This window comes from Acinonyx jubatus, chromosome A1 (genome assembly GCF_027475565.1).
Source record: "Acinonyx jubatus isolate Ajub_Pintada_27869175 chromosome A1, VMU_Ajub_asm_v1.0, whole genome shotgun sequence".
NCBI lineage: Eukaryota > Metazoa > Chordata > Mammalia > Carnivora > Felidae > Acinonyx > Acinonyx jubatus.
The window spans coordinates 79,180,609-79,197,562 of NC_069380.1; the positions used below are offsets into that span (position 1 = coordinate 79,180,609).

The following is a 16,954-nucleotide window of genomic DNA, read 5'->3' on the forward strand; positions in this document are numbered from 1 at the left end:
AAAATCATAAACGGAAATGAGAAGCTGCTGCCTGAAATCAGGACAGACGACGTCGGCAGGAAAGATCCGAGTGAGGAAGAAAAGCACACGAGTTTCTGGATGGTTCATTCGCCACCCGGGACTTCACCGAGGAAAGCAGAGACGCTTAAGGAGACTCCAGTTGCTGAAGAGAACAATTTCCCAGACACACTCAAGGGCTTCACTTTCCTCTCAGAAACACAACACCAGGCTGGACTGGGGTTAGAACAGAGAGCTTACTGCTTTCCCAGGAAACAACCTTAACACAAGTAAGCGACAAATCAGCACCAACATCCAGAGAGACCACGGAGCCTGCAGACGCCTGAGAGCAGGAGCGCACAGAGACCTGAGCAGGAAGGCACGATCTCCTCCCCCGCAAACGCAGTCACTCGCCCGCACACCACGTTTCCAGATGGCAGGAGGGATCACCTTCAAAACTCAAAAGGACCGTAGCCAACTCACGCCATGTGCTCCCCACGTGGGACCCCACGTGCGGACCAAGCAGAGAAGAACGAGCAGCCACGGGTCTGGACTGATGCTGGTTCCGCACACGCTTCTGTGGGGCCAGGAGTCAGAGTGATGTGAAAGGGAGAGAAGACGTGCTAGAAGATGTTAAGGACAGAACCTAGGACACACGGTGACTGTGGAAGAACTAACCGGGAGAGAACAACTTTGGCACGATCGCTATGGTATTACCAGAAATGGGGACGTTCACCATCTTTACTTTGTTCCCACTGAGCTACAGAAGATTCCAACTACAGCAGACCCTTGGACAATGAGGGGATGGGGTGCCTCCCGCCCACCCCCCGCCCGGGTGCAGTGGAAAACTCACACTAACTCTGACTCGCCCAGAATTTAACTACTGATAGCCTACTGTTGTCCACAAGCCTTACTGAAAACATGAAGAGTTGATGAACACCTATTTTGTATGTCATATGTATGATGTGTTGTATTCCTACCATAAAGCCAGAAAAAAACACATTAAGGAAATTGTAAGGAAAATACATGTACAGTATGTACTGTATTTATCAAAAACAAATCCACATAGGAACGGCCGTGCAGTTTGAGGGTCAACTGTATATTCCCTCTTCTGTTACCAAGGACTGAATGTATACAACACATGGTTTATTTAACAGCATTTATACTCCTCTTGGGCAAAAGGGTCCGTTTATACCTGAGTCTGGTACCCAACAGAATCCCGTTTATCTGCCTTCACTCTTCCATTCTGTACTCTGTCAGATGTTCAAGTCCCTAATCCTGCTCTGCTTACATTTAAGAGTGTGGCTTCTCCACGGCAGAGCGCACATTACACAAACTGCCTGAGAAGGAACGCGGGCTCGCTGATGCTGGGCAGGGGCTTTCTCTAGAAATGGCTGGACGGTAAATACTGCAGGCTCCACAGGCCACACCCTTGCTCACAACCACTCAGGCCTGTCCTCGTGGCCTGAAAGCAGCCTCGAACAATACGTACACAGTAGAGCACATCTACGTTCCAGTGAAATTTTGCTGATGGACATTAAAATGAGAATTTCATATAAATTTAACTTGTCACAGAATAATGGTTCTTCTCCTGATTTTTGTTCAACCATTTAAGAATGTAAAAATCATTCTTAGTTTACGGGCCATACAAAAACCAGCAGCACAGTAGACCCACTGAGTTAACATCTGACCAGCAGACGGTACTACTAACTAGTCCCCTATTTTTATAAAACACGTCTGACCATGCGTTCGTTCCTCAAAGCTGTCTTTCCAGTAATTTTATGTACTATCCAAGCAAACAAACTTTTTTTTAAAAAAGTTGCCAAATTGATTACACCACAAAATGTTAAAGGGAAACTTTAAAAGCATGTGAAAGCCCAAGAGAGCATGTGGAAAGAAGTAAGACCATCATTCCTACTCCACCTGAGTGTTTTGTTAGATGTTCTGGTGTCTTGCGATCAGGCAATATGCTTACTCTGAAGGAGACGAAAACTGTCTCTGTAAGTCTAAATTCCACAACCATTTTTCATAGTTTCATAAAGAGGGAACTTTCACATGTCCTACAGAGGCTGGAGCCCACATGGGGTTTCCATCAAAGACTAGAATAAATGATCACTAAACAGAAGAGTTCTCAAGGCCTGAAATTTTAACGAAAGAGGCTCATGTCTTCAAATCCTTTCTTCATATATGCTTTCCCACTTGTTCAAGCATGTTTCAAGTTTGATGTTTTACGAGTTAAAACAGTAATCCTGGTTAAAATGTACCACCAATTCACCGAGCCTTTAAACCTCTGTGTTGCAAGGTCATGTAGGTATTCTACCTAAGCTCTCTCTGCTATGTTCCTGACTGTCAGTGCAAGCCAGGCATGGACCAGGACTGCATGCTGGCAGGTGGCTACTCTCACCTCCCAGTGCAGCACTGGGTCTGGTCCCACGCTCTCTGAAAGCCAAGCCTTCCCCCTCTGGTCCACAGGTGTTCAGGCCACGTGGGGCTATATAGCCATGTGCACTGCTGACCCCCTAACAAGTTCAAGGGAGGCACTGATACAGATGTTAATCAGAACTGCTGTCTACACACGCTAGTCCAGAGGGAAAGTACCAATATCTGGAAAATTATTTAAATATACTCTCAAAAGCTGTATTCTGCATGAAAACTGGGGTGGTCCTGAAAGCACACGTTACTGTTAGCCTCACCTTGAAAACAACACATACTCTCGGCATCTCCATGTTGATGCACTTGGGTGAAGGTAGATGACGTGTGACCTAAAATTCACCTCTGTCCATTTGTGCAGACAAGAACCCCTGTGGACATGCTGTCATGTCATTCTAAAAGCTCTCCATTCACCCTCTGATTCCAGTTGAAAAATCTCCGAAAACGGGCAGAGATTTGAAAAATGAGACATCAATCAACTTGATGCTCAAACTGGGTCAGTTTGTTGAACTTTCAAAGTTAATTTCCTTTTAAAAAGAGTGGACAGGACAGGATTTTTAGGCTGGTGAGACCAGTCTGCTAAAATTTCTTACGGCAGCCATGCCGACAGTGCCTGAACCTGCAGATTCTAGTTCCTGTGACACTCACCGCGACCGTGAAAAGCGATCTTTGAGCAGGCCACCGGTTTCCTCCCGGGAGGGTGGGGAGGGAGTCCTGGTACTCGTTTAAAATCGCAACACAGGGGCGCCTGGGTGGCTCAGTCGGTTAAACGTCTGACTTCGGCTCAGGTCATGATCTCACGGTCCGTGAGTTCGAGCCCCGCGTCGGGCTCTGTGCTGACAGCTCAGAGCCTGGAGCCCGTTTCAGATTCTGTGTCTCCCTCTCTCTCTGACCCTCCCCTGTTCATGCTCTGTCTCTGTCTCAAAAATAAATAAACGTTAAAAAAAAAAAATTTAAAATCGCAACACAGAAATACGAAAGACATCAAATCATCTTCACTGTGAATTATTTGTTCTGCTGGAGTAACTGGCAAAATAAAGTGCTATTTTTTTTAAACTCTACTGAACTTAAAGAGGTAAATGCTTGGAGACTGTATTTCCTGCAGTAAAGTTCTGAACAGAATATTAACACTTACTGTACTGAAGGATGTCTCCCCAAAGCATTTAAAAAAAAAACAACTCCACCCTGCTGCCAGCTGGTCCTCCGTCTATTTTCCACTTACAGTGTCACACCATGGGAATGTACGAGAAGCCGTTCTAGCAACAACAGTTTTCGCTTTAATTTGAAAAACCACGGATCAGGAAATCACTGAAATAGAATTTTTAGAATCTGAGCTGTCACATCACCTTCAGGATGTTTTCTTTATGTTAATGCCATGTGACAATACAAAAATAACCACAATTTTTATATAAATAGTATTTCTGTTAAAATTCTGATCTCAACTTAACTATTGTTAGTTACAAATAAAAGGTAGGTATCATAAATTAGGGTAAGCAGAGCATGCAAATCTACAGAGTCTATGTCTGAGTTCCTAGATTAGCATGAAAACCAATCACCGCAACAAATACCTCAACATATGCCTCGTGTGGAGAGAGGAGGCCACACTGAGCGCTCACTGCCACAACCGTAAGGTTTTCGGAGAGGCCCCTGTGGCAGTTTCAGTGGTTTCTATATGGAGTGCTCCCCCTTTCTAGGGTTACTTGAAAAATCAAGTCAATTCGAATTACGTAGCTGGAAAACATTGACACGCGTAGTTTTTACAGATTCAGAACCTTCTTTGTGATTTAAAACGGGCAATGGTTCATAACACAGGAAACTTAAAATATTTGCAGGCAACATTTGGATTAAAAATACATATACATACATGAGGTGCAGAAGCACATGTACTGAGCGTAAGCCACTGGCGTGTGACCACCTTGATTGACCAAGAGCTGCCGCTCCCCAGCACTGCCTCCTGAATTACCGCTAGTAAGTACTGTGTAGCATGGAGCCAATTTAAATATGCCAACAGTTCAGCAAAAGTTTAACAGTACGGACTAAAACCGTTAACTCACGATTCTGGTTACTTTAAAATTTGGTATGCTGTATCTCAAATACATTAGTAACTATTCCTAGATGGAAATAAGCAAATACATGGAATCGTTAAAAAAAAAAAAAAAAAAGATAAAAAAAGCATCACTAAATGTCCATTTGTACAGACAACATTAGCAAACATCTAAAATTTCTTCAGCAAAAGAAAAACATGTGTATTTTTAACCCTTTGGTATCCAAACTCTTAAATTTTGAAGACTTTCTTAAATACAGTCTTCAAGTAACAATAGGAAGAAACTTTTTTAAAGTATTTACCTGAATAAATTTGGTGCCAAGTTTTCATTTCAAGGTCAATATTACTGAGGATAGTTTTATACTGCAACTGAATCCCAATTATGTTTCCATACATTAAAGGATGAGAGCATCATTCAAAGAGTCAGATAAAATTAACTTAATATGCTCCCACTATAATTTAGCAAAGGAAAAAGATCTCTGGCTATAGAAATCATCAGTTATTTGAAAGCACTATTTATAAAGGCAGTAATTACACAATTATCAAAATCTAGGTGCTAGTCAAGGTATTATGAGATTAATCAAACTTCTAAACTAAGTCTGTCGACAACTCTACAATACTGTCAGTCCACCTTTGCTCCCGTCTGGCAGGAGCCATCTCAGGAAGGATTTCATCCACGGTGTCTGTAGCACCTCAGCAAAAGGGGAAAGAGCCAGCAGAGAGCAAGATCAGACCAGTTGACCGCAGGGACAATGAGCTAGGGGAGGCAAGCGCAGGAGGGGAGCAGGACTGGAATGCAGAGGATACAAAATCAGAAACTAATTCAGAGTTCCAATTCCGGTAAATTTCATAGACTGTTATTCTTAAGGGCAAATAAGTGAACAAATGAATAGAAACCACAAATTTCAAACATGAATGAATGGCTAATAAAATAATTCTGGGCAAGAGTTGCAAACAAACTTGCCACAAGGAACATCCAATCTGCTCATCACACGTAAATGCCCTAAGGGGAATTCTGCTTCCAGACAGGGCTCTACAGGCAAGGACGCAGGCTGGGTCACATAGATATGACCACCACTTTGGAGCCAAACTAAACCAACTGAATTTTAGTTAAGGGCGTCTGGAAGTTCGGTAGTATGTATACAGTTTTTGTAACATTAAACAAAAACCTATCAAGACCACAGTGCAGACTTTTGTTCCTACAGCCGACTGTGCCTGTTTTCTAAATTAGGCAAGAGAGATTTTTTTAGAGTGAGTCACTGAACTTGCTTACATAAGGCTATTGGTGCTTCTCCAGTTATCTGATGACCACAGTTAAGTTCCTCTTGGGATCAAAACAATTAAGTTAAAATATATGCAGCCCATTAGAAGGTCTGGTCACCATGGAATCAGTGGCCTCCCCGGAAACACTCTCTTATCCGAAGCCACGGAGACCCTGCCATGACCTAATTACACACTAGTGCCCGTATGTCATGGCATGGAAAGGACCAGCAAATGTGCCTGAGACCCAAGCACATCTAGATGCACTCGAAGTCCCGCAGAGTCCCTTCAGGTCTACTCAGAGGCAGGAAAAAAGCTATCTCAATATGTGGTTGACACGGAAAGGTTTTCCACTTTACCTCTCAAGAAAACACTGGTGCCAAAATACTGAAAGTAAAGATAATCCAAGGCTTGAAATGTCAGTTTACAACGTCAGCAGTAAGAAGGTGTCCTTAATTATCCACAGGCAGTCGGCAAGTTTTCAAGTCTGTCTCTAAAATCACATGAAGACTTAATCTTATACTATTACTTATTTGAGTGTCGAAAAGAAAAATGGGGTAGTGACTGTTCACATGCCCTCCATGTGGGCAGCGTTCAGGTTTGGCCTGCAAGACAAAGTCAACTGTCAGGTAAGCAAGGCTGGGGACAGGGACAAGTAACTGACGTATGGACACCCCACACCTGACATACTGGAGGAGGATGGGGCTGAGGACAATCTGCAGAGATGCTGGTAATTTAAAGTCCACACACACGCAGTGTGCTCACAGAACTGCCACTTACTCCCACGTTATTTTTCTTTTTGGACGTAAACAGTGGTAAATAACAATGACCATCATCTAAGCCAGATAACAAAACCTCACGAGAAAAAGAAAACTTGGCACCAAAACTCAAGATGTAAAATAAGAGAAGGAAAAAAAAAAAACTCCATCAACATACTCACGTGTGGTGCTAGAAAATGTAACACACGATGCACAGCAGCTGACATGCGTTATCTTACAGATGCGGCCTATATTGACAAGTAAGTTATAGAACAAACCATTCTAGCCACAGACGCCTGGTACGCTTGCCCTCACCATTATCTACCCAATGACCAAAAAAGCAGCAACTTAAGACTTTGGCCACTTTATGCAGCTGATACATAAAAAAAAAAAAAAAAAAAAAAAAAAAAAAGTAGGAATTAATAACAAAATTAATAATTACCACCAAGTGTGACAAAATACTGACATGAGACAGCTTTTAATCTATTTGCAGGAAAAGGAAAAGTTTATATCATCTCCTAAATATCATAGCATGTAGTATGAAGAATTAAGAATCTGGCCCATTCTGAACTGGAAAAAACATAAGTAACTTTAGGTAAGTAAATTAATACTGTCCCCCGTGATTGTCTTTAAAAAAACCAAACAAACAAAAGGCATTTTATTTGCCACGACTACTCTTTACCATGAGGAGCATTACAGGAAACAAGTAAAATAGATCTAAGTACCATAATTTGGGGGACACAAACTGTTATTTGTTGGTAGGCTGTGTTAAACTTTATAGTTTAGTGTGCAAAACAGATATCAAAAAGCAATTTACAAATTAGCTTACTAGCAAAACTGGCAATTTATCCAGATGTTAAACTAAATAACCACATAAACAACAGCAATAAATAATGATTACTTGTGTGCTCTGTCTCCAGGCCAAAGACTTAGAATTTTAAGAATCGCTTTTGGCTAGGTGGCTCAGGCTAAATATTTCTTCTAAAAACCATCTGAAGGTTCAGGCAAGGGAGATCACCATAATGCAGGGTCTCGAGGGAGAGGCTCTTATACTGAGAAGGAAAAACAGACTGGCACTCGAGGCTGTGCTCAGTCACACTTGGTGGAAAAGAGACACTCGAGGGTCCTGTAACCAAGGACAGAATTATAAATAAAAGGTTCTCATTTTAAAAAGACACCTATTAAAAAAAAGATATTATTTACGATAAATATTTATTGGCTCAAAGGATTAAGCTATTCACTGAAATGAAGAAAACTAACATCTTAGTAATAAAATGTTCAGGATCGATTAGACTATAGTTTAGAAAAATAAGTCGTTAAAGAGGTCAACTTCTAATTATTCATCATTTCAATAAATGACAAGTGATTTAATCATTTATTTTATGACTCTGTATTTCATAATCAAAGCTTCTGTTATTAAAGATTTTAGTTTTTAATCTAAACACAGCTAAGAAAACTATGAATATAACTTCACTGTGAAGCAATCCACTGAGCATCGTCTCAAATTGTATAATATATATTCATATTATCAATTGTTTCTACATTACCTTAAATCATAATTACATATGAAGTCACGAGGTTCCCTGCAACGTAACAGTTAACACAGGGCATATTTATCATACTAAATTTCTATGTAAGTAAAAATTCCAAGCCCAAACTAATGACTTGGCTTAATAATATAATACTTAATGAAACAGAAGCTCAGACACTAGGAGTCTAACGACAGCTCCTGAGATTACAGCCTATAATAGGCTTCGCATTAATCTATATGGTTTTGCTGTCCAGGATCCAATTTCAATAAATGTATTATAACACAGAGTCAAAACAATGAAGTGGAAACCAAAGGGTTAAACTAAGTTAGTTTTGTGGGTTTATTTCTCCCAAAGTCTAAATTTTCACATTTCCAATTAGAATAAAGTGGTTTGTAATTAATTCTTATGAGATATTCTAGACAGGGTAAAACAAAAAAGCTGATATTATAGTTATTTTGGTTATTACAGCTCTATAGCTTACACTCAACATTTAAGGGTGAAAACCGCATCCATTTTGTTAATGCTGTGAACTGCAGAAGAAAAATTTTTACAATATAAATCTTTAAGAGAAAGTTAATACAAATGAATTTAATATCTAAACTAAATGCCCACTGCCATGACTAGCTAATGATGTTTGCATATAAGATCACATCTTCAAATTAATACACTCAAATATTAACACTGTTCTATCAAACCATAAATAAACTAGCTGATGTAAACTGGGAGAAAACACGATTGCAATAATGTCATCAGTGTGAAGAACTCAGAATGAGTCTCAAGTCTTTAACGTATATGGTTCCATTTTATGAGAAGTTATAAATCATTAAAAGTCAAAATAGGCTTTAAAACATCTCACATCTGCTAAAAGATGAGAAAATCACAACTTAGAAAAGCAAACTGTCTGCAAGAATTTTGGGACCGGAGAGGCTGGAAAAGATTCTCTAACCCAATCCAAGGCCCCCATTTTGAAATTAACACTGGCAAAAAGAAGTCTGAAGACTTGCCCATGGTGACACAACTAGTTGGTGGCCAAGTCAACAATGCCAGGTTCCAAATTTAAGGAGTTAACTGCCATTTCCACCCTGGCATCCTGTCGTGGCAACAGTTCTGCGGCTGCTGTGATGAAGCTCCCTCTGCTAGTCGTCAACCCGCAGCGAAACCTCGCTCACTAACACCAACTGGTCTACAAAGCACAGTTCCATTGCTAATATAAACACAAACTTGAGGACTGCTGCTTGCCCTCAGTGGTGCTTTCTGAAAGCACAGCGCCCTGACTACATCTTCGGGGGAGGAATGTGCGGAGGCACTTACTCGACGTGAGCCCCGTTAGCCACCAGGGCGCTGACGCAGTCCAGGCTCCCAGAGCGGGCCGCCTTGTGAATGGGGGTCTCGCCCTCACAGTCCTGAAACAAGAAAGAGCACACGCAAAATATCAGCTCCAACAAGACTCTGACATTTGGAATAAAATACGTGCCTCATTCACCTCTGAAACCAAGCAACATGGTGAGTCAAAGCGCAAGCAGGGCACAAAGAAATGTGGCTAGAGATGCGGGAGGGAAAACACAGTCCGCCAGGGAAGGGGTAGGTTCGCCTTGATTCCTCGGTCAGCAGGGACGGCACGTATGTGCAGGACAGAAGTTTAGAAATGATCTTATGCTAGATCTTAGCACAAATGTGTCGTATGTAAAACCCCAAACAACCATCCTCTAACAGGTTAAAGAGAAAAGAGTAACCAAGGCCAAGAACACAGGACATAATGTCAAACGTCTGGTCTGGTCCACGTCTACCACAGGGCTGGCCTGAGCTGGGGCATCACCAGTGGCTCCTTTGCATTTTCTGCCTTGAACTTGAATTCAGACCGTGATGGCGGAGGCTAAAGGGTCAGGAATGAGGAGAGAGAGAGAACACAGGGCCGCACACAGCCAGCTTCACATCCAAACTCAGGATGCGTGTGATGGGCAACTTTAACTTTGTCCAAGGACTGGGAGAAAGTCTGTGTCAGAGAGATTCACGCTGGAGACAGCAGAGAGAGACCAGACCCTGGGGAAGGACTCTGAGGAGGAGTTAGTTCATAGTTCACACTGTATGAATGGGAAGAAATCCGAAACACAATTTCATTCATAGGTTCTCGGGTACAGAGGAGGTAGAGAAAGATACAGCAGAGAAGGAAGTCGTTTCTGTTGTAGGACTTCCTGGCGGGGAAATGCTGACCAAGTCCTCACACTTCACCGTCCCTGGAAGCTGAACTTGGCAGCAGACGACCGCACGTAACAAAGGGGGGGCCGCTGTGCACCTGGCGTGGCGCTCAGAGAGCAGCTCATTCACCAGCGAGACACAGCAGGGGGCCACTTCTTCCGGTGTACACGGGCTTGCACATGGGATCGCAGGGGACACTCCAGGGTGCGGGGCGGTAGCTTATTTTCCAGAAAGATGTGCTCTGAAAGACTCCGGTGTGCAGTGGGGAGAAAAAGTATGCACATTACTTTAAAAAAAAGAAAAAAAGAAAAAAAAGCTCAAAGGGGGTGTAGAGTTCTAAACAGAACAAGCCCATTTTTGAAGCAAAAAACACAGAATCTCATGTGGCTACACAGGAAACCATCTAGTGAATGGAGACCCTTAATAAAGCAGAAACCCATCTCTATCCTCCCAGAAAGGTGGGAAGGGGGGATGGGAGGCACATGACAAGGACAAATAAAGATGACACAGAGGTATGGCCAGGAAGAGTGGAATGGAGATGTGGGAGGGGGCGGGGGGGGGGGTCGTGCCACCCCTGACTCCCTCCCCCAAGAAAACAGGAAAGGGTTTTTTCAGCTCTCTTTGCAGCAAGGAGAAAAGGCAAAGGTTTGCTCTATTACTTCAAGACGGCAGGACAGCAACAGACAGGACAGAGCAAACCAGCTCCTGCTCTGTGCCCTGCGAGGCCAGCACCGTCCAGCCGGGCAGGAAGAGCAGACACCACAGAGAAGTGCAGCCAGAGAGGAAGACTGAAGAGCCATTTTAAGGCTACTCAAGGCTCAGGTTCAGGCCAGTCACATTCCAAAAATATCAAATATGGTGTCGTCTGATTCCGGAACTATTGTGGGCAAACTGAGTAAGAGAGGAAAGTGGGAGAGGCACCAGGAGTGCAAAGACAGATGAGTCACCTTGCATTTTAAAGAAAAGTCTAGTTCTAATCCAGTTACAAGAAACTAAAAGGGGTATCAAATTCCACCAAAGTTCTAGGAAGACATTAAAGGCATGGCCTGTAAATAATACGAAAAGTGATGCCCGTGGGTAGTCCACACAAAAGTGACCAAGAACAAATCCCCTGAAAACTTGCCTCACTCCCTCTCTGGGTAAATGCACGACTCTGAGCCTTCAGACAGGACATCTGAGTCCAGTAACCCCATGTGCCAAGTTCACAGATAGCAAAGGAAGTCTGTGAAACTCGAGAAAAATGAATTTAGAACAGGTAGGAACTAATATGCCACAAGATTAGGTTAGAAGATGGGTCAAAACGGGGGCATCCAATTTTGGCCTAGGTCACGATCTCGAGGTTTGTGGGTTTGAGCCCGACGTCAGGCTCTATGCAAACAGCTCAGAACCTGGAGCCTGTTCCACACTGTCTGTCTCTCTCTCTCTCTCTCTGCCCCTCCCCTGCTCATGCTCTAAGATAAACATTAAAAAAGAAAAAAAAAAAAGATGGGTCAAAACTAATAAAACAGTTGTAAGAAGAAATGCTTGGGGAGGTTCAAATCCACTACACACACAAACAGAAAACTTTAGAGAACCCTGGACCTGATTTTCTGACCGTCTGTGTGGGAGATGAGAAAGTGTCTACCTTAGGGTGAGTCAACACTTGCTGGGGGTGGCTAACGAAAGGGCTGTGTGTCCTCAGAGGTCGCTGGGTGCCTGTCCCAGCAGGCCAGCCGCTAATCCAGAGCAAGCCAGCATCTGAGACTCAGCCCGCAGCCTAACACATGCGTAACACGGGAGACCACAACTGAGACCCTTTCAAGAACAAGGGCAGGACGCTGGTAACCCCAGGTGACCACCTCGGAAGGGAGAGGACTTGAGGGGAGCGATAGGGAGTGAGGTCTGGGGACTCCTGTCCTGGGAGCAGGACGCCAGAGGGTGTCCACACAGGACTATCTAGAGCAGTCCTGTCGTCCAGGGTAAGGACTGCGCTGCTGTAACACGTTACCTGAAAACGGACTCTTCTAGATTTAAAAAGATCTGAAAGGCAGTGCCAATTTCTTTAGATTTTCTTCAGATCTCTGTAAATTAGATGCTATGTCACAACTGAATGAAAATTAACCCAATGTTTTAAATTCCACATTAACATTAGTTATTAATCACTACCATTTGTGGATGATCCACATTCTGTCAACAAGGAGACTGAGCCACAGAACAAGGAGCTGCCCCAGGCCAGAGAGTGGGGGAGGTGGCCACCCCCAGGGTTCTGCCAGGAGGTTGGGGAGGAGAGAAACAGCACCGGGACAGGCAGGTTGGGACAGGCGACTCCTGGCGCCATAACCGTGTGGAGCAGACAGCCAGAGCCTCTGGTAAGAGCAGCGGCATGTGCGGTCACCCCCTGTCCCCCGATCCCTGCTCTACAGCACCGATACAAAAGCCTTTCCTCAATCATGGGCTTGGAGGTGTGCAGCTGAGTTACTGAGAAGAGAGGGCTCACAAGCTGTTACACCTGCTTCCCATCAAGGGATGAATCTTCAGACAGAAACGTGGAGAAGAAATAAAAATGGTTTTGCACACAGTAGGCCCCGATGATGATTAGTAGAAAAAACATATAAAACCAGGGTAAAGAGAAAACTAGGAAGGCATAAAGGCATCCCCACAGAGCCTGAGGCACAAGCCCCTTAGACGAACTGACCCTCAGGGCCTGGGGACCACTTTGGTCAGACTAGCCTGAGTCATCTACACCTGTTCACCCATGAGTCCCCAGTAAGCAAAACTCTCTCCTTGAGGTTTTTTCAAGGAAGTGAAAGGAGTAGTGAGAACACACCATGAAGTACACGCACGTGCACACTCATGCTTGCACACTTCAACACACAATCCCTGCACGCCTGCTGTCCGGGTGACCACACGACACCTGCTACTTAACTGCGTCCAATCTCCACCCCCGACTGCTCCCTGAAGCAGTCCTGACTCAACGCTGGTCGGCTCGCTCACCATAACTTAACCACGCACAAGATTTAATAGCCACTTCTTTGCCAGCACGGGTGTGTTTCACAAGGATCTGTGCACATGAAGCGAAGGCAGCTGTGAGCAGGGGAGCCAGGAAACCCGGGCTCCAGGCCAGACTCCTTCAGTCACCAGCTGTAACTGGGGGCAAATCACCTGGGGTCACCAAGGCTCTAAGTCCCCGAGCAGGTGAAAGCACTCTGTAAACAGAAAGCCCTGCTCTGTGAAGGGCCTATTATCCACAAGTAACTCAATAAACAGAAATTCCAGTTAGCCCAAAGGTTAAGATATCAAACTCTAATTAAGGCCTCACTTTAAAACTCAACACCATGTAATTACAAGTAGAAAAAGAAAATAAAAACCAAGTTAATCATCGGCACTCCCTTACCGGTTTGTTAATGCTGGCTCCAGCTTGGATCAACCAGATGAGGCACTGAGGGTGTCCCCCAAAAGCGGCGATGTGGGCTGGGGTCTGTGCGTAGCGCGTCGTGGACACGTCCAGAGTGGCCCCAGCTCTCACCAACTGGATCAGGCAGTCCAACTTTGAAAACAGCAGAAGGGGGAAAGACACGTGTAAGTGTCGTACACTATTAAACACCACACACGCCATTTCAATTCTATGATGCAGATAAGTGGCATTTTTTTGTTACCATTTTTTTTTTCCGTTTAAGGGAACACAAGCCGTTCCTTTGCAATACAAATTGTAAAAAAGCATTTAAAAGAGTTATTTTTCCTTGTCCTGGTTAAAAAAAAGTTCGTACACAGGAAGAAAAGTAAAAACTATTGATGTCACACAAACTTAAATAAAGACCTCTCTGCAGTCTGCACATGTCCATACGATGCAGCTTCGGGGACTCGGGTGAGAGGCCCATCCTCCAGACAAGTCAGGAACAAGATGTGCAGAGTGAGAGGTGGCACTCAGTCCCCCACCCCCGCCTGGGGGAGAAAAGGGCCTCACGAGTGACTAGGAGACCACACTCCACAGCCAGGCGCCCATATCATCCTAGCTCATCATACTCAACAGATGTGCAACACATGCCTACCGCGAGCCAGGCCTGCGGTCCCAGATGGCCTGCGGTCCACAGACTCACACTGACACCAACCCCCCCCCCCCCCCCCGGTGTGTCCTCAGACCGAGGGGCCGGCTCCCTTTACCCTCTTGAGGCACAGGGCAGAGCTCACAAAAGAGCTCTCCCTGCCAACGGCTGTATTCCGGGAGACAGCCCTCAGAGAAGGACAAACGGCCACACCCCAACCTCACTCCACAGCTCTTATCGTCTTTCTGCGACTTAAGGTCAGGTCACTGTGATCACCCTGTGCAGGAGATGAGCCCTCATACTTTGGAGCACCCAGATTTAAAACACGCTCTCTCAGTCTTCTAGGAACTGAAAATCTGGGAGTGACGGCTCATAAAGAGACACACCGTTGGTATACTTTCACACACCGGCTTTATTGATGGACCCAGTGAAAAGTGACAGTGCCAACAGAGACAAACAGGTGTCAAACCCCAAAAACGGCAGAAACAAGGATGAAAATCAGCTGGTGTGCCAAAACCGGTTAATCCCATAACATCAAGAGCTCCTTAGACTTAACTCTGTCACCTATGCGTTCACTTTGGCAAACTGGGTTTGGAATGCTGGAAAGATACTGTTCCATGCGACAACTTATAAAAGCAAAGTGTAATTAGGGATTTTAAATAATGCCTAGTTCTCGAGGAAAAAATAAGCCTCACAAAAGGTCAGGCAGCGTGCATAATTAGCACATTGATAGGAACACCAGCTTGAAAGTTGGGAATAGTTCATAACGTGCAGGCCTGAGCACAGCAGAGGCTTAAATGTACAAAAAGCAAGGAAGCTGCAGGCGATGGGGCAGGAGGGACTGGACTGAGAACCCAGAGCCCTGACTCCTGGCCTCATTTCTGCCCCAACAGCTTTCTCACACTGAAGTAACTAACTGCCTCCAGCTATATTTGGTATCCAAGGTTAACCGACAGGAGGTGGAGACTTTCAAAAAGTGAATTCAGTGGGTTTTACTTCTTACTGCTCATAAAATATACATAACACGCAACTTACAATTTTTAAAGCATGTTCAAGCCCTTATAGCTACTTGTATTCCCTAGAGATACCTAGGGGCACCCGTGGGTTGGTAAATAAATACTCTGAATGAATGTCTGTAAGGCTGTTTTAAACACCGTCCGGAATGTACCAGATTGTCATGCTCAACTGGAGAATAAATCAACAGAGGAGCCTTTTCGAAAAACGCTGTCCTTGCCTGTTACGGGGTAGTCTTCCCCCAAAACACTGAGGGACAAAAGACGTGGAGAACCAACGCTCCGAGTTACCCACCATGTAAACATAAAGCAGAGCAAGACGCACTGGACAGGGGACAGAGCCTCAGATGGGGACACACAGGGCTAGGGGGGGTTGGGGGAGAAGGGCCAGAGAGGCTCCTGTACTTGCGCCTGCTATCAGGTACGGACGGGGCGCTGGCACGGGGACCCCCAGCGGGCACGCTCTTCCAGACCCGGGCTGGGGTCCTAAACGCTGTCCTAACCCCCTCTCGTTTCCTCCACCAAAACCACTCTGACTCTCCCATTTCGTGAATCACAAGCGCTGTCCCAGGAGATACACCTGTACTGTGAATGTAGCCGCAAGGAAAGCAGCCTCACCGACTAGTGACAAAAACACGTTCCTGAAAGGAAATAACTCACTTCACGTCACTGCACGCTTCTCCACAAAACCCTTTCTCCATTTCGGCCCCGGCTCCTCGCTTCACGGGGAAAGCATTTTTTTTACACGTCCGGAATTCTGGTACATCAATCTCTACCATTAAAGCGCTGAAATGCAGCTTGGACCTCAGTCGCTGACTCGCCCTGAGCCAGTGATTACGAAGCGACGGAGAAGGAGACGCAGAGGACCCCCCCGCCCGGAGGACTCCCAGCAGCCCGGTGCAGCCCCACACCAGCCCCGGGTCCAGACAGCTCGCGCCCCGCGGCTGTCCGCCCCCATGGCGCCGGCAGCACGGCTCGCAGCTGACCGCGGAGGCGCGAGCTGCCCAGCCCGCCCCAGCCACCAACAGCCTCCGCCGGGCGCGGCGCCCCCGCGAAGCCGGCGCCGTTTGAAACTTGCGCCGCCGCACATGCGCCCGGGGCCCCTCGGGGCGCCGTCGCCTCGGGGCCTGCTTCCGCCTCGCGCTCCCGGCACGCCCTGCGCCCCCCTTGGGGCCCCGACCGTCCGCGCCGCCGCACATGCGCCCGGGACCCCTCGGGGCGCGGGCGCCGCCAAGACCCCGCTTCCGCCCCGCGCTCCCGGCACGCCCCGCGCCTCAGCCCCCACCTTCCCCGACCCACCACGGGAAAGCTGCGGAAAATGGCGCCTTAAAGCGCCCGCGCCCACCTTGCCGAAGTGCGCGGCCCAGTGCACGGGCGTCCAGCCGTAGAAGGAGTCTTCGGCGGCCAGGTGGGCGCGCGGCGTCTGCTGCAACAGAGAGCAGAGCGCGGCCAGGTCCCCGTCGCGGCAGGCGCGGTGCAGCGGGAAGCGGAGCGACAACAGCTCCTCGCTGGAGAAGCCCGCCTCCACGCCTGCGCCCGCTCCTGCCGTCGACATGGTCCGTCACCGGAGAGCGCGGGCTAGCTGGCCGAGAGGACGCGCGGGTGAGGACCCGAGAGGCCGTCGCCTGAGCACAAAGGAGCGAGAGTGCCGCCGCCGCCGCGTCCCGCCGGCTGCCGAGCCGAGCCCAGCCGAGCGCGTACA

The 16,954-nt window shown here is 46.3% G+C and overlaps 1 protein-coding gene across 1 annotated transcript in view; it reads right to left on the reverse strand.

Moving 5' to 3' along the window:
* ANKRD10 (ankyrin repeat domain 10) overlaps positions 1-16,945 on the reverse strand; it is a 33,230-nt gene extending 16,285 nt beyond the window's left edge. Inside the window, exons 1-3 of the mRNA XM_027065226.2 lie at positions 16,598-16,945; positions 13,591-13,743; positions 9,333-9,424 (exon numbers count right to left, since the gene is read on the reverse strand). Of these exons, the coding sequence (XP_026921027.1) occupies positions 9,333-9,424; positions 13,591-13,743; positions 16,598-16,807 (455 nt within the window). The 5' untranslated portion in view covers positions 16,808-16,945. The remainder of the gene's footprint in view (positions 1-9,332; positions 9,425-13,590; positions 13,744-16,597) is intronic.
* Positions 16,946-16,954: the final 9 nt, after the last annotated feature.